The 27744-nt window shown below is 36.6% G+C and overlaps 1 protein-coding gene across 8 annotated transcripts in view; it reads left to right on the top strand.

Moving 5' to 3' along the window:
* Positions 1–27744, top strand: part of ST7 (suppression of tumorigenicity 7) — a 366579-nt gene that overhangs the window by 247274 nt on the left and 91561 nt on the right. For all 8 annotated transcript variants that reach the window (XM_037836311.1, XM_037836313.1, XM_037836319.1 and 5 more), the window contains exons 4-8: positions 12654–12708; positions 18326–18441; positions 19767–19842; positions 24002–24156; positions 26290–26387. In XM_037836311.1, coding sequence (XP_037692239.1) covers positions 12654–12708; positions 18326–18441; positions 19767–19842; positions 24002–24156; positions 26290–26387 — 500 coding nt within the window. The remainder of the gene's footprint in view (positions 1–12653; positions 12709–18325; positions 18442–19766; positions 19843–24001; positions 24157–26289; positions 26388–27744) is intronic.

Here is a 27744-nt window from a genome sequence, read left to right as displayed (position 1 = left end):
AGAAAATGCATCTTGATTAATTTCACTTTCTCTCTCATTTCATTTAGCTAATGGTCATTTAGGTTAATGTTCCCAACCTGAGCCTAGGGAGTTTCTCAAATTTCACTGGCTGAACTAATCCATTTTCCCCCATGCTGATTGCAAAATTTTGGGTCTAACTAGATCTGATCATACTCCTCCTCTGCTTAAAAGGCTCATTGTTCTCATTCCATAAAAGATAAAGCCCGGTAAGGGAAACGTTCAAAAATAGATTGGGGTAATAAATGCATGACTATATGATGGTACTGTGATCAGTTGATTGTACACCATGGACGATTGTATGGTATGTGAATATATTTCAATAGAACCGAATTTAATTAAAAAAAAAAAAAGATAAAGCCCAGATTCTATAGTACAGTATTAGATGCTGCTAACGTGTCTTGCCAACATTGACTTCTGTCACATCCAGTTCCATCCCCTATATGTCCAGTTTTCTAGTCACCTGACACCACTTACCATTTCTTGAACATGCCACTGTTTCTTATGCCACTCTGCTTAGAAGTCTGTTTTCCTCTCCTTTTTGTTTGTTCATCCTTCACAACTCAGGTCAAATGTTACCTCCTGGGAAGCCATCTTTGAGATGTTGTATAATATTTTTCCACCTTTGTAGATCCTTAGTATTTTTATCTTTAGCAACACTTATCAACATAAATTGTAATTTTTAAGCTAACATTTTTTAAATTGTAGGATCTTTAGCATGTAATCTAACATAGTGACCCTGTATCATTCAAAGTCAGTGAACAACTGAATGGGTGTATGTATACAGGCCTGTACTTTCTCTACTCCTGAAAGAAGATGAAAAAAATCTAATTTCCTAAGCTCAGTCTCTTAGTCAATTCAGTAAACATTTCCTAAATACTTATTATACATCTGGCCTTGTAAGGGTCTTATAAATATTATGACCCTAAAAAATCAAACTCTTTGTCCCCATTTAACTGTCTGCTGAAGGATTCAAAGTGATAAGTGCTCTGATCCTATGAGAGAAACGTATATAATGTCATGGAGAACAAAGGAGAGGTTCTTGACTCAAACTGGGGGAAAAGATTTGCTTCATGGAGGAGAGGGCATCGGTTCTGAGATCTTAAGAGATTAAGAGGAAGAAATTAAAAAAGTAGGTTAACTAGAATAACTCAGTCCACATTTCACAGCTGTCTAGCCAGGTAATGAGCATCAAGGAGCATTGTAAATTTATTTTGTTCCTGATTTTGATTGAGTACACTCTTTATCCTGAAATACTTTCAAACTTACAGGACAGTTACAAAAATAAAACAAACCCCAAACAAAAACTCTAATATACCCCTCCCTAACCCCCTTCTCATACCCGAATCCACCAACTTTAACATTTTGCCACATATGCTGTATCATTCATTCTATCTATTTATCTGTGTGTCTGCCTATTTATCAATCAATCCATTTTCTGAACACTTGTATGTAGGTTGTATACATCGTGTTCTTGAATATTTAATACTGCCATGTACCTTTCCTAAGAACAAAGATATTCACTTTTGTAATTGCTTAAGTGAAGTTATCAAGTTCAAGAAATTTAACATTGATATAAAATTTCTAGTCTGTATTCCATTTTTCCCTTGATCCTTTTCCCCTCCCTTGCTAGATCCCATGCAGGCACATGTATTGCATTTAATTGCCATTGTCTCTTTTGTTGCTCTTTCTTTTTGTTCCCTTTAATTGTGGAAACGTATATACAACATAAACTTTCCCATCTCAACCACTCCGAAGTACACAATTCAATGGGATTCATCACATTCATAATATTGCAGTACCCTCACCACCTTACATTACTAAAACTTTCTCATCTCCCCAAACAGAAACCCTATACTTAACTCCTCATTCCCCTGACCCCCCATCTCTGGCAACCTGTTTTATAATTTCTGTCTCTATGAGCTTGCATATTCTCTGATACTTTCTTTGTAGTTACCATAGAGCTTAAATATGTCACCCTAAGTCTATAACAATCTCATTTGCTTTGATACCAACTTAGCCTCAATGGTATACACAAGCTATGTTCCTGTACCCCATCCATTCCCCCACCTGTATCTAGTTCTCGTCACAAATTACGTGTTTATACATTGTGAATCCAAAACCATGGATTTATCATAAAATTTTATGCTTTTGCCTTTTAGATCCTGCAGGAAGCAAAAAGTGGAGTTACAAAACAAAAATACAATTGTATTGGGATTTATTCACTGGAGACCTTTATTTCTTCATGCAGCTTCAGTTTATTATTTGTCCTTTCTTTCAACCCACAGAACTCTCTTGAGCATCTCTTCGTAGGGCTGGTCTCATGGTGACAAACTCCCTCAGCTTTTGTTTATCTGGAAATGTCTTAATTTCTTCCTCATTTTTGAAAGACAGTTTTGCCAGATAGAGAATTGTTGGTTGGCAATTTTTTGCTGTTAACATTTTAATTTGTCATCCCACTGCCTTCTTTCCTCCATGGTTTCCAGTGAGAAATTGGCATTTAATATCATTGAAGCTCCCTTGTACTTGACACATTGCTTATTTCCTGCCACTTTCAGAATTCTCTATCATTTGGCATTTGACAGTTTGATTATAATATGCTGTGTCATGGTCTATTTGGGTTTATTCTGTTTGGGATTGGTTGAGCATCTTGGATATGTGTATTCATGTCTTTTGTTAAATTTGCAAAGTTTTCAGGCATTATTTCTTTGAATATTGTCTGTCTCTTACTCTCTTTCTTCTCCCTATAGAACTCCCATAATATGTATATTGGTGCATTTGTTGATGTCCCACAGGTTCCTCAGGCTCTGTTCACTTTTCTTCATTTTCTTATTTATGCTCCTCAGACTGAATGATTTCAGTTGTCTTATCTATCTTCAAGGTCTCTGATTCTTTCTTCTGCCAGCTCCAATCTGTTACTGAACCCTTCTAGCAAATTTAATTTTTGTTACTGTGGTCTTCAGCTCTGTTTGGTTCCTTTACATGATATCCATCTCTTTTTTGATATTCTCTTTGTGTTTATCTAGTTTTCCTGATTTCCTTTAGATGTTTGTCCATGTTTTCCTTTAGTTCTTTGAGCATATTTAGGAACATTGTTTTAAAAATCTTTGTCTGGTATGTCCCAGATCTGGTCCTCTTCATTGATGGTTTTTAATGCTTTAATCTTGTCCTTTGCTTGGACCATCACTTCCTCTTTCTTGTTATGTTTTGCGACCTTTTGCTGACCTGGATGTTTTGATATTTTAATGTGTTACCACTGGTATTTAGACTCTGAGGCTTTTTGTTTCTTGCGCTTGTATCCAGCTAGTATTATGACATAGCTTTCCTTGATTGCCAGGAGCTATCAACAACAAAAATGCAGAAGGAAAAAAAGAAAACACCTTTCCTAGTTCTTGTACATTGTGCAAGTGCTTTCCTTCAGGGCTTTGGTATCCAATGGGATACCAAAACTCAGAGGCCTCCCTGATCCTTTCTCTGCATGAATTTTGTTTTTGGCATGCATGTGTGGCCCTAGGAATTCCCCTGTTTACATGGTTCCAAATGTCCCCTTTTCCCTAGGAACAAGTTTCTTCGTGGTCCCAGGCACTGCACGGTGTGTTCTATAGCCAGCAAGCCCTTGCCCCAGGCAGCATGATGTGACTGCTCTCCCACAGCATTCTGTAGGCGAATTACATGAGTTTTCTACATACAGGACTAGTTCTGGGATGGTAAGTCCCTCAGGCCACCTCTAGACAGATTGGGCCAGACATACATGCTCCCGGTATGTGTACGAGGGTTACTCTGCTTGCTTCAGGGACCACATATCTACACTGAGGGCTCTATGCTACTCATGTGTAAGCAAGGGGCTGGCAGGGCTCCAGAAGATCTTACTGCTTTTAAGTATGCTTTTTGTTGATTCTGCACTTGTCCTGTTACTGCAGTCCTTTAACTGTTTGCTGGATCTTTGAGAAAAATGTTTTCGTCAGTTCTTGCTGGTTGTTCAGTGCTTCTTGTGGGTGGACAGAGCCCTGAAGCATCTCACTCCACTCTTTCTTCCTCAGTGCCCTTTTAATAGACCCATTGCCAGCAGCCATGAGTGGCACTGGCAGCTCTAGTATACATTTATTTCATTCTAAAGGGTACATGTATGAGAGATGGAACCACTAGATAACAAAATAGTCTGAAACTTTGGAAATTGATCTGCTTTGTGAAAGAAACAGAGAGAAATGTGAGCAAAGAGAAACATTACTTTAACCAGCTACTCTAAGGAATATTACATATTATTCTAATAAGGAATCTTGAGCATTCATTTATTATCACATAAACACTTGTGGATAATTGCCACCACTTAGCATCTGCTGTGAAGGCTCCACAGATTAAATGTGCTTTTGTTTGACTGCAGTCATTATAATCTTTGAATGACATTGTAGAAAATTAACAAATTGAAAACAGAAAGCACCCTCATTAAAGGCCATTCCTTATAGTGAATATATTATTTATATTTTCATTTTTACACTAAAGTTCTCTCTCTACCCAGTGTAAATATCTTGACATCATTCCTGATGAAATAAAGAGTTCATATTGTCGCTATTATTTTCCTGCCTCTCTTCTTGGATGCCTTGGTTAGAAGTCTGTTTGTTTATTACATAAATCTTGGTGCTATTCTTAGTGTTGCTACAGCAGCAGCTTCAAAGGGAGAACTTAAGCTCTATATAAAACTACATTTAATAATAATAGCTGGGGGGATTCTCAGTTTTATTTCTACCAAGTTTTACTCTAAGACTGAGCTTTTAAATGTTATTATTAATGGAATTCTATGAGCATTATTGAGTACCTACTAAGCATTCCACATTTTATTCATTTCCTATGTAGTAGATATAGCATTTATGATCCAATTGCATAGAAACATTCAAATAGTTAGATTAAAGAAAATTTAACTTGTCTGTATTATTTTTAGGGCTCAATCTGCCCACTTCTCCTCGACATTTGTGCTTCTAATATTTGGCTAATTCAGTCCAACAAACATGTATGCTGGTATGGAAGCTGCTGTACTAGATACCATGGGACTAATGCCATTTTTTGCTTCTCTATTCTTTTAGTGATTTTTATTTTTAAATAAGAAAAATATTATAAAAATACATTGTCCATGTTTATCTTTACCCTTAATCACTTCCTGTTTCATAGTCCAGTTTCAGCTATGCATAAAGGAAAAAGAAGGTCCAAACCTGGGGAAATAGATGCATTTCCTTAAAATAGAAAAATCTGCTTTAAAATACTTACTTCCTTAATAATTGAAGGATGACTCTCTTGATTTTCTTGGAGTTTCCTAGGTCAACTCTTTGCTGAATTTTATATCAGACAATGTGATTAACAAAGACCCATGGTTGTTAGCGAAAGGCTAATAATTTTCCCCATTGGAGGCTATATAGTAACTGACATTCTTAGTGCCTGCTATTGTCTTTACATGTATTATCTCATTTAATCCTCATAATAATGACATTGTTTTATTTTGAGAAAATATTTGAAAACTAAAAATAAATTGAAAATTTCAGTTATAAACATGAAACCTGATAGTGTGGTTTCTTTCCTTAAAGAACCACTTGTTTTATTTAAAAGCTGGAAAGACCTTGCTTACCTAAGCACCTGGGGTAGGAGATGGGGGTGAGGTAAGGTTACTGTTACAAGGCAGATTGTTCATATATTTTTTTAACTTGTGTGCCCCAAATGCCATTATCTTTGTAGTCTTGTGTGGGGCAGAAGTTTTGGTGCTGGTTGGATTTGCTTGGAATGTGCCCCACCCAGCTGTGGGAGATGATTCTGATGAGATGTTCCCATGGAGGCGTGGCCCCGCCCATTTGGGGTGGGCCTTGATGGGTGGAGCTATATAAATGAGCTGACTCAAAGAGAGAAAAGAGAGTGCAGCTGGGAGTGATGTTTTGAAGAGGAGCAAGCTTGCTAGAGAGGATCATCCTGGGAGAAAGCCGTTTTGAGGCCGGAGCTTTGGAGCAGATGCCAGCTGCCTTCCTAGCTAACAGAGGTTTTCCGGAGGCCATTGGCCATCCTCCGGTGAGGGTACCCGATTGCTGATGTGTTACCTTGGACGCTTTGTGGCCTTAAGACTGTAACTGTGTAGTGAAATAAACCCCCGTTTTATAAAAGCCTATCCATCTCTGGTGTTTTGCATTCTGCAGCATTAGCAAACTAGGACAGATTTTGGTACCAGAGAAGTGGGGTGCTTTTGCTGCTGAGTTTGCAAATACCAAACATGTTGGAACGGCTTTTCAAATGGATAAGGGGAAGACTCTGGAAGAATTGTGAGGAGCTTGATAGAAAAGGCCAAAACTGCTTTAAAGAGACTGTTTGTGGAAATATGGACTCTAAAGATACTTCTGATGAGGACTTGAACAGAAATGATGAATGTGTTGTAAACTGGAAGAAAGGCGATCCTTGTTTTAAAGTGGCAGAGAATTTGGCAAAATTGAGTCCTGGTGTCAGATGGAAGGAAGAATCTGGAAGCAACAACTTGGAATACTTAGCTGAGGAGATCTCCAGACTACGTGTGGAGGACGTATCCTGGCTTCTCCTTGCAGCTTATAGTAAAATGTGAGCAGAGAGAGATAAACTTAGAACTGAACTCTTGGGTTCAAAGAAACCAGAAGTTGATGGCTTGGAAAATTACGGGCTTCCAGTGGGTAGAATCCCAGAAGCTACAGCCCAACCTGAGGACAAGCCAAGATTGGATAAGGAGTTAAGCAGAAAGGATTTGTGGAAACTCCTATTGTCTGATGGCTTTGACCCCTGCATGCTTCATGCAAAGCCAACAGAATTTTTGCGAGATCTTTATAGATGGAGCCATTGCCGGTCTGGACTGGAGGAGACAGACAAGGAAAAAATTAAAGGAAAAATCTCTTCCTTTTGAATCTCTTCAAAGACAGAGCCATGGAGGTTGAGGTCTGGAGTCAGGAGGTCTCGGGCTGGGAGAGCGGAGCAGCCCACATGCATGGAAAGGGTGAGTTTGCCCTGGAGGTCGAGGGCGGGCAGCTCCCGGATTCCCTTCCATCTCCGGGGTACATGCTCAACCCCTTCAGAACAGTGGGGTGGCAGCCAGGCTCTCAAATATACTGTTTCTGATAAGCTCTGCTGGTATATTTGCCACCTTACCACATTTCTCACCGCCATTTCTCAATTCAACTTAGCTTATGAGCTGAGAATGCATAGGGATTTAAAACTTGGCCAACTTCTCCCTCTCTTAAGGGAAGGGATTCTCAGGGTTCAGGAACATTCTGAATTTGGGTTTATGGTAACATCTGTTTGATAACAGGCCCTATTTTCAAATAAGATGCCTTAAAGACAAAGGTTTGCAATGTTCCCCTTCTTCACAATACTTGGAAAAGTGCCAGGTACTCCATCACATGAGAGGTATCCTTGCCAAAGTCAAGTTTAAGTTCTCTGAAACACTTTAATAGCCTCTTGAATAGAGCTGGACCTTTAGACAAGCTTTTGTTATAGTCTCTTGGCTTCCTGTCTCAAATCATCTAGCTTTAATCTCATTTAATTTTGATAAGCATCTCTGATTGAATTCTAAATTGAAGTTCATTACATTAATAATCCCTAGAGGCAATTCAAGCACTGATTGAATAAGTTAAAGAAAAGCAGTGGAAATGAAGAAATTTAATAAAGTATAAGGATACCTCCTAAAACTTTCATAGATTCTTGAATTCTAAGACCACCAGGACAAGTAATTTTCCTCATTGAAGTAACTAACACTCTTAATGCCTGCTGTTGTCTTTACATGTATTATCTTACTTGATCCTCAGATAAAATGGCTCCTTCATGAAAATGGTTGGGGAGAATGGCACAACCACTTGGGAGATATGGCCGAGAGGTCAGCAAAGCTCACTCACTGGCTCAGTGACTCACTTTTGCATACAGGCTTTTCACTGCTTACATTTCAAATATATCCCTCAGCAAAACTGCAAATTGCTACTTGTCAAGGACCTTTGGGGCTGCTCTCCAATAGTCTCAATGAAGGAAATCTCAGCCTGCACTTGCCAAAGTCTAATGGTTTTGTTGAAAGTAATTATCTTAGTTGATTATTATAATATCTTTTAAAATCTCTTAATTTGTCTGCTAGTATAGATTAGATCTCCAGATAAATGGTGCAAATGCCTACAACAGTTCTAGTCCCTGGTGATCATTTATTTAATGATTTCCATATTATTTGGCAGAGTTGATTGACATAGGTTAGAAATGACCATTTGAAATATATGAGAGATGCAAGTAGTACACTGTCTTGAACAAAGAAGATCAATAAAAATGGTCTTAAAAATCATACTTATCTTTTTCCTCAGTCCATAAAAGGATTTGAGTGAGCAACTTTTTTGTTGAATTGAAAGCCACCTACTTGTTACTTAATGTCTATACCTCTAATCATTATTTCAAAACAATTTTGAAAAGTTATGAAAACAGTTAAAGGTAAATTATTTAAGAAAATGGATGTATTTTCTACTCTTGATGACTTAAATAGATCTGTTTGATGTATGGAATTAGTTATTAATTCTAAAGCATGAAAGCTAATAAATATTATACGCAGAATCACATGTTCAGAAATTTTCTATTGTGGGCTCTTTTCGGTTGTATTTTGGATCTAAAGTATTTTAAAAGTGTTATTAAAAAGTGCCTAATATTACACCGGAAGATATTTTCAACACTGCTTCCCTAGTGGAAAATCTGACTGATGAAGTCAGAGGATTTTCAGAACATGATGTCAAAGGAAAGCATTTCTTTTGCAGATGGTGTCTAAAAGTTGAGCAAGCACCCCAGGCCTGAATCTCACTTATAATGGATACTGGAAAGGTTATCTAGCTTTTCTGTGCTTTACTTTTCTCTTTCTGTAAAAAGGGCCTCATTAATTTATGTTAGGGGCATAGAATACTTGAGATTTGAGTTCCTTTATAGAAAAGATAAATGTAAGTCAAGCTATAGTTAAGACAGAAGTTACTGCTGATACTGTTTGTAGTAATGTTCTTATCATTATCAGATTTTAGATTCTGAGAAGAGGTGGTAATTTTTTAGTCTAATAAATTTTCCTAGGCTGTGACTTAGTAATTTATATGTATTGAAGGCTCTATGAGTAGGGATTTTATCTTTTTTTTTAATTTTTTTAATTTTTTTTTTATTTTAGGGGAATAAAAAACATTTTAGGAACTAAGTTCAAAGTAGAATAATATTTCCTTCTATGTTGTTAAAAGCCCTTAAGTTCTCTTTTTCTTGAAGACTGTGACAAAGGAAAAAAATCTGTGGTTCTCTCAGAACATTTATTCCTTCTGTAGAGCTTCTTTAGTTGGATGCCAGGTTCAATGCTCTCTTCATCTTTCTACCTCTAAGACTATAAGCTCTTCCAGGTAATCAGGTATATCTTTTTTGTAACCCAGGGCCCTAATGCTGGACTAATGCATAGTAGCCACTCATTTATGAGTGATGGGGAGAGCATTCTGGAAGAATAACTGAATATGAAAAGGTATGAAAAACGTATGATTGTGAGAGAAGGTTTTTTGTGGAGAATGGTGAGAAGGAATGCTGAAAAGAAGATCGGAGCTATGTTTTAGAAGTCCTTGATGGTAGTAAGCATTATATATATATTTTTGTCTCCTGCACAGAAATTTTGTAATCAGCCCATTTGACAAACGTGGGAGGCAGGGGATCTGTCTTGCAGACTTTGGGACTAAATAAATGTTATTCCAGTATTTGCTGCTTCTCTTTCTCTTGAATTACATTCTTTTGTGCATGCTGAGATGTGGTCAGCATTTCTGTCACTACTGTAAACTCCTGGAAATGGAAGCCATGGAGAGGTTGATCATTGTAGCAGAAGCATATTTTTAACTAAACTATTAATGACATAAGCAAGCCCTTGATGAAGTCCCAGTCAGCTTTAAGTGCTTCCGAAGAGCGTAAGTTGATGTTAAAGAAGAATGGAAAATTCCTTTTGGAGGGAAAATCTTAACTCTGGTTTGAAATATAGAATTTACTCTTTAAAAGCACAAATAAGATAAAATAGCCTCATGTGGAAAATTTTTACCCTCTGTAGGCTTGAGTTTAGTTTCTTGACTTAAATCTTCCTATTCTAATATGTTTGGCATTTACACCCTTTGTCCATATCACCAAACTATTAGACAGCCTGATGTTTGGGAACATATGATTATGTTCCTTAAAGTGATTCCAGAGTAAGAGTTTTTCAATAAAGATAAAATTATGGGAAGAAAGCCGTAAAGAAGAAACTAACATAGCTAGGACCTAATTTAAAATGAAACTTTGACATGTGTCCATGTTTGGCCTCTAGATTGCTACTGCTCTATTTATTTCTTCAAATAAAATTATGCCTGCTCTGTACCCTCAATTTAAAACGTATAACTAATGAAGACATTTCTTATCTATCTCTTCATGTTTTCTTTCGCTCAGACTATTTTATATTTGTTTCAATTTCTCAAATCCTCATTTCTAAGTTTCAGGGATAGTTTAAGAAAACTAAGTACAAAACACACATAGGATGCAAATGTTAACAATAATGTTTTTTTTTTAAAGTTCTGTTCTGTAATAGAAGCCATTGAAGCAACTTATATTTTATAATGTTTGCTGCACCCTCTGCTGGCTATATTGTGGCACTTCCTAAGTATAGATAGCATCTTTAGTAACTACTTTAGGTATACACACTATTCCTCGTTGGAGTTATTTTTGTTTAGAAATAATTTAATTTACATCTGATATATAATAGAATTGAAATTTTAATTGAAGGCAATTTGCTTTGTAATTTATCAATCAATGTTTGAATAGTGCTTATCTTTCCAGGTGGCATGTTAATGTAATTGTTGGAGACAAAACATTTACCATAACCTTTTTACTGATAGTTCAGATGAAATTCATTGGGGGAGAGTCATTTCCCCAAAAGTCCCTGTTTTATTGTAAATATTGCTAGGTGTACATAAATATTTGTGCATTTTTATTATATGCTAAATACAATCCTTGCAATGTCCAAAAAGCTTTAAGAAAGAGTACCGTGAATTTTGAAAGAGATTCTATGAGGAGGGGATGGAGGTGGTATGGTTCTAAGAGTTATAAAAGCCTTAGGAGAAGGGATCATGGCTGTTTGGCTCACCAGTGTGTTTCAAGCCATGATCTGGAGTCAATGCATTAATGACTCCTCTCAGGGGTTTATGTCTGGAGAAAAAGTAATTATTTAAGGAAAGTGTCATTTTCTAGTTAGTGCTATGTAAAGTGACAGCCATTTGCAATCATTGAATCTCAGTTTCTCTGAGATGTTTAATTAACTGAACAAAGATCATTTCCTAAATGGCAAGTGAATCTAAGTTAATAAACATTGAATAAATTTTAAGTGGGACTCTGCCCTAATTGAAAGATAAGTTTATGTTCTTTAAATAAAAATGTGTCCTCCTGTTGTGTGTTCACCTTCATTCATTTTTTCTAACAAGTATTTATGGAGATTACATAGGATGCTCCCATAGTGCTTTATGTTCTCTTGCATTATCGTACTATTTCGTAATTTTTTACTTGTTTGTTTCCCCCATTGGGTACTCACAGTAATGCTCATTGGATAGATGGATAGATGGGTGGGTGGGTAGATGGACAGATGTTTGGAAAGATATTGAGTGTACAGGAACAAGGATAGAAACCTAATGAATCACCATGTCTTTTGATTTCTGCACTAATTGCTTACTTTTGTATGTATTTAGCACTGCTTGTGTTTTTTGGCTGACTGGATGTTTTAAGTACTGTTAAGTGATTTTATAGTTTCATCAAACCTTATTCATCTAAACAGATGTATTCTGTATTTCATTGTGTTCTAAATCAATAGAAAGTCTTAATCATAGGCTGTTTTAAAGGAATTGTAGCTAGTTAGTGACACACATCCTGTAACATAGTCTTAAAGCTAATAATTGACTTTCCGAAGTTAAAATCCCGTGGTTCTAAAGTCCTATAGTTGTTATATAATAAAGAGATGTGACATTATGATATTAGCATGTTGATTAGTACATTATGTCTGTGTACCTAAAACAATTTATTTTCATAGCATTTCTCACTACAGTAATGCTAATTTATTAATTTTTTATCACTCCCTTTCCCAAATGGACTATGGTGAATTATCACAAAATCAATATTCATATGAACTCTTATTAGGGGTTAAGTGTCTTTGCATCTTATACTCTAGAGCTTAAGTTTAGATTGTCACATGTGAAGCTCTTTTAAAAATACATGTTTTAGAGAAACAGGAAGTAGTTTTACTTCTACCTATGCCTACCTATATTTTCTACCTATAATTTTAGAAATAAATTCATAGAATCCATTGAGACTTGCTGAAATGACCATTGAAGTTATGAGCTAGCTGATTTTGGCATGTACCTTGATTTAGCAAATGAGGAAACTCAGGGCCAGAGAGATTAGGGGAAACTTCCCAAAGTCCTGGTGTCTAAGCCACATTTCCTGACTAACCACCCAGAGTTCTTCCATGGTGCTTCCCATGTTGAGGATGAAGAATAAAATTATCTTATCAAATGTACAGGAAGGGTATTTTGCTGAATTAATTAACTTGTAGTCTCTCTGAACTATTATGTGTAACATTTTCATATTTTTCTCTCTTGCAGAATGCAAAGTATGGCGAAATCCACTAAATTTATTTAGGGGTGCTGAATATAATCGGTAAGCATTTTGACAGTTTAGAAAATAAATAGATCTGGTTCAGAGAGCAAAGACAGCAGCTCATATTTTGGCCAGTTCATTTAGGGGCCATTGTAACAGTTTGTTTAGTGCTTCCAGTTCTTGCTACTATCCTCAAATGTTTTGATTTTTCTGTTTTATAAATATTTTAGCATTGGCATTGAGATAATGTACAGAAATTTATAGTTTTTAGAATTTTTCTATTGTCATTCTTTTCAGAGAATCAAAGCATTTTTGTTTTTTTAATGCAATTTTATTGAGATATATTCACAAAGCATACAGTCATCCAAAGTGTTCAATCAATTGTTCACAGTATCATCACATAGTTGTGCATTCACCACCACAATCAATTTTTTGAACATTTTCATTACTTCAAAAAATAAGAATAAGAATAAAAATTAAAATTAAAGTAAAAAAGGACACCCAAAACATCTCATACTCCTTTCCTCCCTATTATTCATTTACTTTTTGTCCCCCTTTTTTCTACTCATTTGTCCATACACTGGATATTGGGAGGGTGAGCCACAAGGTTTTCACAATCACACAGTTACAACATATAAGCTATATAGTTATGTGATCATCTTCAAGAATCAAGGATACTGGATTGCAATTCAACAGTTTCAGGTATTTCCTTCTACTATTCTAGTACACTAAAAACTAAAAAGGTATGTCTATATAATGCATAAGAGTAAACTCCAGAATGACCTCTCGACTCCATTTGAGATCTCTCAGCCACTGAAACTTTATTTTGTTACATTTCGCTTCCCTCTTTTGGTCAGGAAAGCTTTCTCAATTCCAGGATGCTGGAACCAGGCTTATCCCTGGGGTTCATGTCTTGCATTGCCAGGGAGATTTATACCCCTGGGAGTCATGTCCCATGTAGTGGGAAGGGCAGTGAGTTTGCCTGCTGAGTGGGCTTAGAGAGAGACAGGCCACATCTAAGCAACAAAAGAGGTTCTCTGCGGGTGACTATTAAGCATCATTATAAGTAGGCTTAGCCTCTCCTTTGCAGTAAGAAGCTTGATAAGGGCAAGCCCCAAGATCGAGGACTTGGCCTACTACAATGGTATTCCCCAATGCTTGCAAAAATACCAGGAATTCCCCAGGTGGGGCAGTTTAATATTTCCACATTTTTCCCCAAGCCCTCAAGGGGGTTTACAAATACTTTTTATTCTCTGCCCAAATTACTCTGGGATGTGTCAGGGTTTCGCACTACCCTGTGCAAACCAACCAGATCCGCCCCCTATTCAAGTTTCCATGTAATTACGGTGTTTGAATAAACTGACCATACAAGTTAAATTATAGAGCATGCTACAGAAAGTATAGATTTTGCAACAAATAAATGTTTCTTCCTTTGGTTTCACACAGAAGTTGAAGTTTTAAGATATAATCAATATCATCCTTTTCCCTTTAGTCTGGTTTACCTTAGTTCTAATCAAGTCCATTTTGTTCATCTCTCTAATTGAAGTCTGATCTCTTTTTTGCCTTTTTTAACATTTGCTGTATGGGGTAATGCTGACATTCCTAGCTGCCAAACTCTGACTCTGAGTCTCAGGTATCACACAGATACCCGAAGTTACAGGGACTGACCAGGTTATACACAAACAGCTCAGCATCTCAGAATTTAAAGATGTCCATTAAACTCATGAATAGATGTGAATGCTATAAGAGCTTATACCATAAGCCTTCCCCTGATAACCTATGCTCTCAGATTCCATTCTCAGAGTTTGCACATTATAGTTAGTCCATATTAGTGAGGCGTTATAATGTTTGTCTTTTTGATTCTGGCTTATTCCACTCAATATACTGTCCTCAAAGTCCATTCACCTAGGTGCATACTTCACAACTTCACTTCTTGTGCCATTTGGTGTTCCATTGTATGTATACACCACAGTTCACCATTCCGTTTATCTGTCGATGTACCTTTAGGCCACCTCCAGCCATTGCAAATAGTGACTATGGCTGTCATAAAATAAACACCAGTGTGCAATGTCCATTCATGTCCCTGCTCTCAGTTCTTGCAAGTATATATCCAATAATGGAGTTGCAAGACCATATGACAACCCCATAGTTAGCTGCCTGTGGAACCACCACACTGCTCTCCAGCTGGGCTACATCATTCTACTTCCCTACCAACAGAGGATAGGTACATCCCTCTCTCCACATTTTATCCAGCATTTGTAGCCCTTTTTTTTAAAAATAGTTTTATTCACATGCCATAGAATCCACCCTAAGTAAATAATCAATGATTCCCAGTATAATCACATAATTATGCATTCACCACCACAATCTATATGAGGACATTTCCGTCTCTTCCCCAAAGACAGAGGAAAAGGAGAAAAAATGAAGAGTAAAAATGCAAAAGATAGAGAAAAATAAAAATAAAATACAATGAAAAGTTCAGATAGCATCACTACCACCAGGAATCCCATATCACTCCCTTATTTCCTCCTCTTATAAACATTTAGCTTTGGTATATTGCCTTTGTTACAATTAATGGAAGTATCTTTCAATATTACTGTTAACTATAGACTCTAGTTTACATTGATTGTATTTTCCCCCATACCATCCTGTTTTCAATACTTTGCAATGGTGACATTCATTTTCTCTCCGTCATTTAAAAACATTCTTATATTTGCATGTTTAATCATCATGATTGACCACTCTAGGTTTTGCTAAGTTATACAATCCCAGTCTTTATCTTCTATCTTTCTTCTGGTGTCATACATGCCCCTGACCTTCCTCTTTCAACCATACTCACACTCATCTTTGTTCAGAGTACTTACAGTATTGTGCTGCCATCACAGAGTATTGTGCTATCCATTTCTGGATCTATGTACTCAATCCTGTTGAAACTTCTGTACTCAAGTCTTCAGCATCAAATGCCTGATCTTAAACCTCTTTCTATCTCCTGATAACCTATGTTCTGAACTCTCAAATTTCGCTCATCATTGTTAGTCCGTGTTAGTGAAACCATACAGTATCTATCCTTTTGTTTCTGGGTAATTATACTCAACATAATGTCTACTGTCTACCATTTTGTCTTTTGGATTTTGTATGTCATATCTTACTTTATTTTTATTTTTTCCCTCTCTCTCTTTATAGTCTTACTGATAGTCTTAATTTCTACACTTTTCTCCAAACCTCTCTCTCCTGTCTTTTCCTTTCTGCCTGTAGTGCCCCTTTAGTATTTTTTGTAGAGCAGTTATCTTGTTCACAAACTCTCTCAGTGTCTGTCTGAAAATATTTTAAACTCTCCCTCATTTTTGAAGGACAGTTTTGCCAGATATAGAATTCTTTGTTGGCAATTTTTCTCTTTCAATATCTTAAATATATTATACCATTGCCTTCTCACCTCCATGGTTTCTACTGAAAAATCCGCATATAGTCTTATCGGGCTTCCTTTTGGATTGTTTTTCTCTTGCTGCTTTCAGAATTCTATCTTTGTCTTTGACATTTGATAATCTGATTGTTAGTGTCTTGGAGTCGGTCTACTTAGATCTATTCTGTTTGGGGTGTGCTGCACTTCTTGGATCTGTAATTTTATGTCTTTCATAACAGATGGGAAATTTTCCAGTGATTATTTCCTCCATGATTCTTTCTGCCACTTTTCCCTTCTCTCATATATTCATATGCTTCATTTTGTCATTCAGTTCCCTGAGACTCTCCTCATATTTTTCCATTCTTTTCTCTATCTGTTCTTTTGTGTGTAGGATTTCAGATGTCCTGTTCTCCAGTTCATGAATCCTTTCTTCTGCCTCTTCAAATCTGCTGTCTACATTGTGTTTTTCATCTCTTCTGTTGTGCCTTTCTTTCTCATAGGTTCTGCCAATTGTTTTTTCAAACTTTTGAGTTCTTCCTCATGTTTGCCCAATGACTTCTTCATATCCTTCATCTCTTCTGCCATATCTTCCCTCAACTCATTGATTTGATTTTTTAATTCATTTAGGAGATTGTTTGGTTAATAATTAGCTGTTTCAATTCCTGTATCTGAAGTGTAAGTTTTTTCCTTTTACTGGGCCATTATCTTTGTTTTTCCTAGTGTGATTTATAATTTTTTGTTGTCTAGGCATCTGGTTTCCTTGATTACCCCAATCAGATTTTCCCAGACCAGATGGGCCCAGGTCTCAAGAGGAGGCTGTATTCAGTATCAGATTTCCCTGAGGGTGACACCCAGTAGATTGTCAGACTTTCCTGTGAGACTTCTAGACTCTGCTTTTCCTATCCTGCCTAGCAGCAGGTGGTGCTTGTCAGCCTGCAGCTCCCCGGCAATGTAAAGAGGTGTGGTATATTTAATTCTCAGTGGGCCCTGTCCCAGCAAGGGTCTGAAGGTGTCAGAAGCCAAGCTTAAGCTGTTTCTCTGTCCGCCCCCTCCCTGGCCCTGGGGTCTGAGTTCTCTTGAGGGAGGGCCACCACATGAACTGGGCCCCACTGCCCTCTTTTCTTAGGGAAGATAAGCCCTTTAGGGGATTATCTCCTACACTTGAGTTTTTCCTTGGACTCTCTGACTATCTTAACTCCACCCTTGCTTGGGTCAGTGTTGACAACTGAAAATGCCTGAGGCTTTCTCTAATGAGCTACTTACAATGAGAGGAAAAAAAAAAAGGGGGGGGAAAGGAAGGAGTCCCCTTTCAGAGCCAGTCCCCAACTCTCCAGTTCACCAGGCAAAAACCAGAATTGGTACCCAGTTTTGTGCCCCTTTTCCAATATTCTGATCTTAGTGGACTCCAAAAGCGTCTGTTTTTATTTATTTATGTATTTTTTTCCTCCAGCACTGCCTCTTCTCTGCCAGCATAAACCTCCAGGTTACTTTCTTGCTTGCTCCAGGTTTATCTGTGCCCATAGCCTGTATTCAGTAATGCAGATTTGCTAATTAAAACCACAGTTGGAGCTTGGTTGAGTTACATTCCCTTGCTTCTGGTAGTAACTGCTTCTTTTTCCCACAGCAAAGTTTTGCAATTCAGCCTGCCATGCCAGTGGGGGTGGGGTGCCAGCTCCGCAGTTTGGGAAGCTTTACTTGCAGTTCTATGCTATGATCTCAGCCTTTCCACCCATTCCTGACTGGTGTATGATGTTGTCTGGCCCCAGAAGTCCCCCCATCAATTGTTCCAGACTATTTTCTAGTTGTTCCTGGCTATTTACTGGTTGCTCTAGGGGACTAACTAAATTCCTCACCTCCCCATACTGCTGTCTTGCCCACCTCCTGAATCAAAGCATTTTTACGCTTAGTTAGAATGTGGTTATAAAGATGCCATAGAAGTTATGCTGGAATTTAATTTACCAAAGTAATTAGACAAATTAGGATTTTCATACCTTTTGGGAAATGTCTATTCATAATAGTGATTAAGAAAGGTTTTTCAATAGCTAGTGTTAGTAAAATTTTAAAACTGAAATATAGGGATAAAATGTTTACATTTTTCTCTGCTGATATACTTCCTGAAAGGAGAATAGAGTGATTAAAAAAAAAATTGCATTCATCAGCAAAGTTGATTTAGTATTTGGTTAATGGTTTATATTTCAATCTTTAAGCAGCTTAATATTTTGTAGGTCTTCTTTTCCTCTCTCAAAAATGTTCAATTGTCTTATTTGCCCTTTGCAGGTACACTTGGGTGACGGGACGAGAGCCTCTGACTTACTATGACATGAATCTCTCTGCCCAGGACCACCAGACATTCTTTACTTGTGACTCAGACCATCTGCGTCCTGCAGATGCAAGTATGGAAAATCCTTGCATATTTGGATAGTTACTGGGTGGGAAGGTTTTGTTTGTATATTTGTTATAAGTACCATGATTTCTATTTTTAGAATATCTGCTCTATAAAAACTACAGTGATTGACTAGTAAGACCCCAGATTCTGATACTAAAGTAAATGCTTTACCACAATGAACCATTAATGTAGAAACAAGTTTCCTCATTATAAGTTTAAATGTGATTTTTAAAAATATACCAAAGTTGGATTCAAATATTTTAAAGAAATAGATACTTACATGAAGCTAATTGAATCCTTGTTTGACACAGAAGAAAGTGTGTGGTCTCCTTGATGATATTCTCATTAGAAATTTGGATACAATGAATCCAAATGCTTTATGAATATATCATAATGATTTATATGCCTATTTGTAGGTTCACTAGAATTGAATGGGGACATGGTCTTGGCAATTGAAGTCCATATTTGTTTTCCATCCTGGAGAAGACTCTGTTTACCTTTTCTTAGAACTTTTTTATTCACACTGCATGAGTTCCAAATAGTTCTACTACAGATATTTCTATATATCAAACTTATTCAAAGTAAGTAATGAAAAAATGCTTCTTAAAAAAGGAATATCTACATGTTCTTAGGAAACTGACTATAAAATTCAAACTTATAAAACAAATTAAATAAGAAGATTGTTACTTATTTTTAAAAGGCACTCTTTGCCATTGTGGAACGCTATTGTGCAATAAATATTCTAAGCATTAAGCTTCCCATTTTATATTCAAAATTTACACTGATATATAAAAACTGACTTGCAGGCAAATTTTGGAAATAGGAAAAGCAGGTTAAGCAAAAGACTAAAACATTGTTTTCTGACCCAATTCATAATTCTTCAAATGGTTTCCAAAGAGTCTGTTATCCAGAGCCTGTAGCAAGTGCTTGGGAAAATGACAGATAGAAATTATATTGTGTTGAAGTGGAAGGAAGAGAATAGTAGCAATGTTATCTCTAATGTGTAAAATAATATAGGTTCTCTAACACCAAATGTTAGATGAATGAGAAAAAGAAATATAAAGCTCTGTTAAAGTGCCGTTTCTTTCCTTTATTTCTTTAGTCTTTAAGATTTAAACCTGTGGTGTTAGGAGCACAGAAAGGTTTGATATCAGAAACAAGTAGCAAAATTGAATATATTTCTGTATCTTTGGAGATCAAGGCTGATCCTCTTGGTAAATGAAATATTCTTTTGTAATTCAAGCTGAAAGCTATTAATTTTAGCTATTGTCCTAGTGAGAATTCCTAGTGATGTGTAATGATTGACTTGCCTTTTCTATTTCTCTAAAATAGTAATGCAGAAAGCCTGGAGAGAGAGAAACCCCCAAGCTAGGATTTCTGCAGCTCACGAGGCCTTGGAGATAAATGAGTAAGTGGGAGAAAATCTTGTTTTAAAAAAGAAATCTCATCTTTTGCTGAATGTATTCAGTTGCTTTTGATGGGATACTTACATTAAACTATGCTTTTGAGCTTGAGGGTTATTTTGAGGGGTGTTACTTTATAAAATTTTTCAATGAAGGACAGCCATGTGGAGGTGGTTTTAGTCATTTTAGAAAGAAGTTCAGTGGCTCTGCTGTGACCCTAAATTAATTCTTCAGTGGCTATCCCTGGGATATTGTGAGAACATATAATGAATGCAGTTCCCTACATATCTAAAGCATTTTGACAGGGAAATTTTTTCAGATGTGGAATGCTCATTTGTGCCATCACATTTTTAGATAGACTATCTGCTAGTAGGAGAAACATAATAAAGACATAAGGTGAAAAAATAATATTTTTAAAATATATCAAAATCAAGACAAAGAGAAAATGTTATCCTTAGTGTTGTTAAACATTCTGTGGGTTACCAAGGAAAGCTTGGAAATCTCTTCTTGAGATCTCAGAAAATGAGAATGATTCTTAAAATTGTAGTCATAAAAACTCAGGGTTGGCAGGGACCTTAAAGGTCATTTAGCTCAACCACCCATCTGATGCTTGAATCACCTTGACACTATCACTGCCAAGTGGTCATTGTTAAACTATTTCATGACTTTTTTCTGAAGAAGGTTACAGAATCTTCTTTAGAGGTCCAGGAAAAAGACAAGATTCACTTGAGGATTTGAAATCCTGTCATTGAAACCTGTTGGTCTATTTGGTTTCTGATTCCGTCATGCAACATTTATTTTCTGGTTTCTTGTCATCTACAAATTTGATATCCCTGCCTTCTGTGTCATCCACATTTCTAATAAAAATATCAGGGCCATGGATAGAACCCTGTGACATGATGTATGGTATCCACCCTCCAGGTTCATGTCTTCATGAATTACCATCCTTTGGTATTGTTCAACCAATTACTAGGCCACCCAGTGACACTGTGAGTCAGCCCATATTTCTCCATTTTGATCTTAAGAATGCCAGTTGTAGCTATGGATCTTTAATGTTTAGAAAATCTATTAGAGTAAATTAAGCTAACACCACCTGATTTCTTTATTCTTAGTGAATTTAAGCTGACTTCTAGTGGTTACTATGTTCTTTTAAAAGTGCTTGAAGACTATCCTTTTAATAATCCATTAGAATATCTTTTCAAAACACCATTCTGTAGTTTGGAAAGTCTGCCTTCTTCTCCTTTTGGAAAATTTATGCTGCATTTGTCATCTCATCTTTCTAGTATTTCTCCATTCTTCTTGATTCCTCCGCTATCCACAGAGAGCAATTCTATGCCCTGCCTACAAGGTCTATTGGTTTCCTAGGATCTAATTTGCCCATCCCAGTACATTAATTCATTTAGAATAGATCAGTGAATTCCTCTATTACATCTTTTTTTTATCCATTTTAGAGTTTAATTTCTTCTCCCCATTTAAGTCTGATGATCATTCTCCTTGATGGAGAAGCCAGGAACAACGTAGGAGTTAGAGAGTTTTGCTTTCTCTTTATTATCCACTGTTAACTTTAAACCTTCCTCATTTTGATGTTGTTGTTGTATTGTTTGTCTTTTTTGCTTATTTGTTTTTGTGGTGATTTTGGAGAAAATGGAGAGGTTATAGAGCCTTAAATATAATTTTAAAGTAGGGAGTAGTGGTTGTCTTTAGCACTTTGTTTTGTTTGGTCTTTTTTTTTTTTTTTTTTTTAAAGCTGCAGCTAATTTGGAGCTTTAGCTCTCTTGACAGTATTCTTATAAGTTCATTCCACTTTCTTATAGACCTTTATTACATGCCGTTCCTTCTATCTTTTTTACAGCTGCTTTAAAAATCTGATCTTGTGAGCGCTTTCTATGCAGCCATATTGGTTCCTTAAGTGTCGCACTTCTTTTCTTCCTTAGAAGATCATTTGTGATTGTGATTACAATTGCACATTTGAAAGTTTCTCAACTGTCTTAAAACATTTTTCCTTCTGAGTCTCATGCCATTCAATCATGCCTCTTGTCTTTGAATTTTTTGAGGTTCACTTTCCCCTCTTTGATTTTCCTGAACCCCAAAATGACATAGTAACTCTCTGAATGTTCCTATCAATTTTCATTTCACCAACTATTTTTTTCTTCTTGGTCAGAATTAGGTCCAGAGTTGAAGTTCCCCTAATTGCTTCCTCTACCATCTGGGAGATAAAATTGTTACCAAAGTAAGTCAAGAGCCTGTCGGGTGCCCTACTTCTAACCAAATGAGACTTCTTTTAGCAGATGTCTGGATGGTTGACACCCTCATCACCACACTTTCTTGCTTCCGTGTGTGTGTTGTGTTGTGACAAGGATGCATCATCTATATCTTCCATCGAGCTGAGCAGTCTGTTCTGTACTCCCCAATCATTAGCACTTCTATTACTCTCTCCTTTTTCCTTCACTCGCAAGCTCTTAGCATGTTTCTACCCTGGACTCATGAATTTCCACATAGAGTTATGTTTTCTTGGCCAGTAGAGCTACTCTGCCTCTCCTCCTAAGAATACTATTTGAAATATAAATCAAGCAAGCAAGCAAGCTAGCTCCAACCAGTCTTGAGCTCCAAGCCCACCAACTACAATCTTATAGTTAATTCCTCTGATATTGTATCTACCATTCAGTATTATAATCTCAATTTTCACTTCATTACCCTTGACCTATGCTTATATGTCTGCATCTGAAGCCTTAAGTATTGCTTCTGATGCCTATCCCAGTTATTTTCTGCAGTGAATCACTGGGCAGCTTCAGCATCATTATTGTTCTTTCTAAGTCATATCTGCTGCCCTCCATACTAATTGGTTTTACAGCTTTTATTTCTGGACATTTCCCTCCCAGCCTCATCACATTCAGTTTAAAGCCCCATTGATCAGTCCTGCCTGAAATTAGAGGGATTGGCTCAGATATTTACAAGACCCCTCCTCAAGGTTAAGATTAACTAGTAATCCCAAACCTGACATTAATTGTAAGTTCAGACTCCTTTTCCTAACTGGCTGTAGCAGTTTATTAATGGTAAAAGTAACATTTTGTTTTAGTTTCTGCTTATTTTCTCTTTTGTGGTCTGACAAAGGTTCTGATAAGCAGAGAAATGGCCACAAGAGGGGCAGTGGAGGAGGAGGAAGGTGAAGGGATCTGGTGCAGATCAGGACCTGCATGGTCTGTTCTGGCCTCTCTGTTTACCTTTTGTGTTTCCTTTCTTTGGCAGTGGGTTATTCCTTTTGGGATTTGGAAGGTTTAAATTTCCAGTAGCTCCCAGGTCCCCATTAAGTGCTTATCCTTTCTGACTTCTTTTAGAGAAGAAAGGATTGTTGAAAGGATTATATGAAATGATATATGTTAAGTGCCTGGTATTAAGCAACAAATAGTAGCTATTGTAAATTTAAAGGCATGAGATTGAACTCCTATTAGCTACTGTAGCTAGATTAGATTTTGAGCTCTTCAGAAATAACACTGCCTGTAGGTTCTTCTAGTGACTTCTCTGAAGTAGAAAATCAGTGCTAACTGTAATGAGATACTGAAGCACTGTTTGTTTTCTTTTTTAAGGAGTAACTTACTCAATTTAATGAATTTCTCGCTCTGAAGAAGTCCTTAGATCGAAGTGACTCTTTGTTTAGTAAATAGAAGTAAACTTATATATAGTACCTCTAACATTTTGTATTGGAAGGAGACATTTATTAATAGCTGTTATCACCACCGTCAGTAGTTGACATTTATTGAGCATGTATCACATGCTGACTATGATATGGAGTCCTTTACAAGTGTCACCTAATACAACCTTCACAACAACACTGTGAACAAATAGATCCCATGTTGTTCTCCATCAGGGAGGCAGAGGAATAATTGCCCAAAGTGACACAATAATAAGGGTTGGAGTCCAGGTGTGAGTTAGGCCTTTTTGACTCCAGAGCCCACACTCCTAACACTATGCATCCTGCCTCTCAAGCTAAAATACAGACATTTCTTTTGTACCATTATTTTGTGTCAATAGCTGCAAACGGGTGCATGAACCAGTTGGCCACTCTGCATGTTTGGCGTAATTCCTTGCCATTCTGCATGCACTCCTATGGTCTGTTGCAGTATTGTTGGACTTGTAATTGATGGTGGCTATTGTCTGAATGGACAGGTGTGCAACTGCTTATATCCTTTTGGCTGAAGAGGAAGCAACAACCATTGCTGAAGCCGAAAAACTGTTTAAGCAGGCCCTGAAGGCTGGAGATGGCTGTTACCGGCGTTCTCAGCAGCTACAGCATCACGGATCCCAGTATGAAGCCCAACATAGTAAGGTTTCCTCCAGGTTTACTCACTGGGGGATCAGAATTATAAAATGATTAATCAGGCCATTTCAAATATAATTCTCCTAAATGAGAACAAAGATTGGCTTTTGCCTCTCTTTGTTTTTAAGTTATTTTTTTCTCATTTCCTGTACTAGCACCTGGTACATATAATTAACTTATAGCTTCATTACCTTATGTTCAGATTCTCTTCCTGCCCATACATTGCTAATCTTAGAAATAAATAGTAATAACCTTTAATGGTAACTTTTTTCCTCACAGAATTCCCACATATATCTGTGTCATCAGCTGCTTCTCTTTACTAATTGGGAAACTAGTGTTATCAAAAGGTTTTTATGAGTCTTCTACAGCATGGATTAAGATAGGACAATTAAGAACGTAACAGTTATTGGTGATTGTTTCAGCATTTAGCTCTTATATAAGAAGCATTAGTGTTAGATTCCAGAGAGGAAGAGCCATGAGTTTTTAATTATTTTCCCTTTTTATATTAAAATTAATGCCATGTTTTATTTAAGATAACTTTAAAATCTGAGACCTTTCATTTCAGTGAAACTGAGAGTAAGTCATATTTTGGGGAAGATTATAGAAACAAGTCAATATCATTTTGGAATTCCCTGAGCTCCTAGATTCATCAATTGGTTAGTTTTTTAAACAAAATTTAGCCATCCTTGTTGGTGGAGAGTGTTTTCATTATCTTCAAGGTGGGATTCTTTTCACCTTGGTTCTCCCTTCTGCATCCCTGGAGAGTAGGAGTGTATCTCATTCATATTTGAGATTATAAAATTAAATTTTAGTGTTAAATTTGGACTCAGTGTAGAAACTGAGTGTGTAAGTTCCTTTGGCTCAGGTACCAGTGAGCTCTTTGGACTGTAGCATACATATGCATGAGTATATCCATACAATCCATCAATATACAGATTTTTATTTTTATTCTGCAGTGACTATATGTGTTAATCAAGTCTCTAATCATCTTGCTCTTTTTTTAAAAAAAATGTATAATGCTATGAATTTTGAAAATATATGTAGTAAATGTCTAGTTTGTAAACTAAATGGGAATTAACACATAAAATTACATAATCTTTTTTACAGTTAAAAATTTTTGTTTCTTCTCAAAATTAAAACATTTCAATGATCTATCCAAACAACATAATCATATCTTTAAAATAATTTGTAGGTACTTGGCAAATTTTCAGCCCACATCTTGTTTTCATTGTTTAAAACTTGAAATGTTAGGACTTTGGTCTTAATATCTTTTAATAGCTGCGTATTATACATGTACTTAATCTGTAACAGGTGTGTCATGTTTTTCCAAAACATGGTAATTTTATTGAGGATTAAGCACATGCATGTTCTCACTGGTCTGGAAATATATCCCAAAAGACATATAATTAAATAAAAGTTTCAGATAAAGAAGTTGTTAATATACTTTTTAAGAGCCATTTTGATGACTATTGGTATAACTATTTATCTTGTCAATGCTTTCTCTAACACTAGGGTAGTTTTTCATTTTTTTGCATATTCTGTTGTCTTATCTGGAATGTGTTATATTGCCATTTAAAATTGACTGCTTTGGGGGACCTGGAGATGATTATGATATCACTATTGTTAGGGAAAGAATAATATAAAACAGAAGTTCAAGATGAGGCTTCTCCAGACTTAATATCAAGAGGGGAGAAAAAATAGTTGATCGGGATGCAACCTTAGATTCACCTCTCTGCATTTTTACCAAAAACATGCACACTTGAAAAATGTGGAATTCTTGCTTGTAAACCAAATGCAAAGTGGGTATGTTCTCAGTACTCTTTGGCAGATGATTTTATTTATCAAATATTCAACATTCCTAACTCAAAAGCATAGATTAGGTCACTGGTCACATGATTAGATCTTTTTGAAGTCTAAGTACTTTGACTTTACTCTGTATTCATTCTACTATTAACAAAGTCATCAATGGTCCTAGCGATAAGGAAAGGCCAAGGAGCAGTCTGTTCTCTCTGGGATTCCTTTAAGGGCATGATAAATGGGCTTCTGTAATTTCTCTTGCTGCTCAGCTGAAAGCTTACATGGTTTTTTTTGTTTTGTTTTGTTTTTAAATTTTGATGTTTTATATCTCCCTCTTCAGGACGAGACACCAATGTCTTGGTCTACATCAAAAGAAGGCTAGCAATGTGTGCCAGAAGACTCGGGAGGACCAGGGAAGCAGTGAAAATGATGAGAGATGTGAGTTTGAATTTGTGTTTGGGTTTGGTGGCAGTGTACTTGACTTTGGGGGGAAGGAGGAGCCCTCTGAGTAGACATAGCAGAGAATACCATTGATGGTGTGAAGGCCCCATGGGTTCTGGAGCCAGACCACCTGGGGTTCAGCTTTAACTCCAACTTACTAAGGTCTCCTCCAGGTTCTTTGAGTACTCTTGGGCAGGTTATTCTCTGTGCTTTAATTTTCCTGGTCTGTAAAATGGGTACAATAATAACAATCCTGATAATTACTTCCTAGGATTTTTATAAGGATTAAATGAGCGAGTATATGTGATGCTTTTAACTGAGTGATGCATGTAAAAAATTCTCAGTAAATGTCTCTGTCATTAAACCTTTGGGGCTGTAGCCAGAAGCTAAGAATGAGAGCAGTCATTTTAATAATCCAGATTTTTCTGTGAAGTTGTTAGTAAGATTTGAATAGACTATGGGTAAAATTGCTATCCTCAAGTTCAGTACTATTGTGAGTCAATTCTATTGTAGTAATTGTATACATTTTCCTGGATCCTTCCTTGAATCAGGGTATTTATTATTGGTAGTGAACATGAGAATTAAGAAGAGAGAAAATAGGTGAGAATTTTAAAACCAAAGAGAACCAAGGAATACTGTTATGTAGTTTTAAATCAAAACAGTGGTTTTACGGGAAACTATTTGAGGAACTTTTACTTTCACATTTTTACAAGAAGTACTTTTCATAAGAAACTGACATCATAGTGAATTCTACTTATAAGCCATTTTCCTTTTAAAAAGACCTCAACAACCTTGGTCAATGTTTACTTCTTCTTCTGTCTTCCTGAATTAGGAGACAGATAACCTCCTATTATAAAGATGAAAGAACCAAGGGGCTAGATGAAAGTGGCATCTTTCCCAATTCTCAGCTTGTGAGTTTGAGAATAGGACTGTGTAAACCTAGTGAGCCTTTTCTTAGTTTGTCCTTAGAAGGGCAGTTATTATTCATGTGCATTCCCATTTACTCTTTGGACGAGGGGGCCTGCACTCCAGGCCAACTACTCCTGATTATTTCTTCAAGTTACTACGCTATGTGAAGGCCCACTTGAGGCTCATGCTTGAATTTTGGCTGCTCCATTAGGCAGCAGTGTAGCTCTCAGACCTGAGGAGAGGAGCAGGAGGAGGGAGGATTCCAAGATAATTCTATTTGACTGAAGGTGATAGATGCTCCTTAGGTAAAGCCACTGCAAGGGGGACCTCCCAGGATTAAATTCTTTTGTTGAAGGAGTAATTTGAAGAATGTTTGTGATATGATACAGGTGCTAATTTTAGGAAAAAGGGATTTCTGCAGACACATGAGCTTGCTCTCAAAGTT

This window comes from Choloepus didactylus, chromosome 5 (assembly GCF_015220235.1).
Source record: "Choloepus didactylus isolate mChoDid1 chromosome 5, mChoDid1.pri, whole genome shotgun sequence".
In the NCBI taxonomy this organism is placed as follows: domain Eukaryota; kingdom Metazoa; phylum Chordata; class Mammalia; order Pilosa; family Megalonychidae; genus Choloepus; species Choloepus didactylus.
Note: the sequence above shows the minus strand (reverse complement) of the source record. Positions and strands in the feature narration are given on the sequence as shown.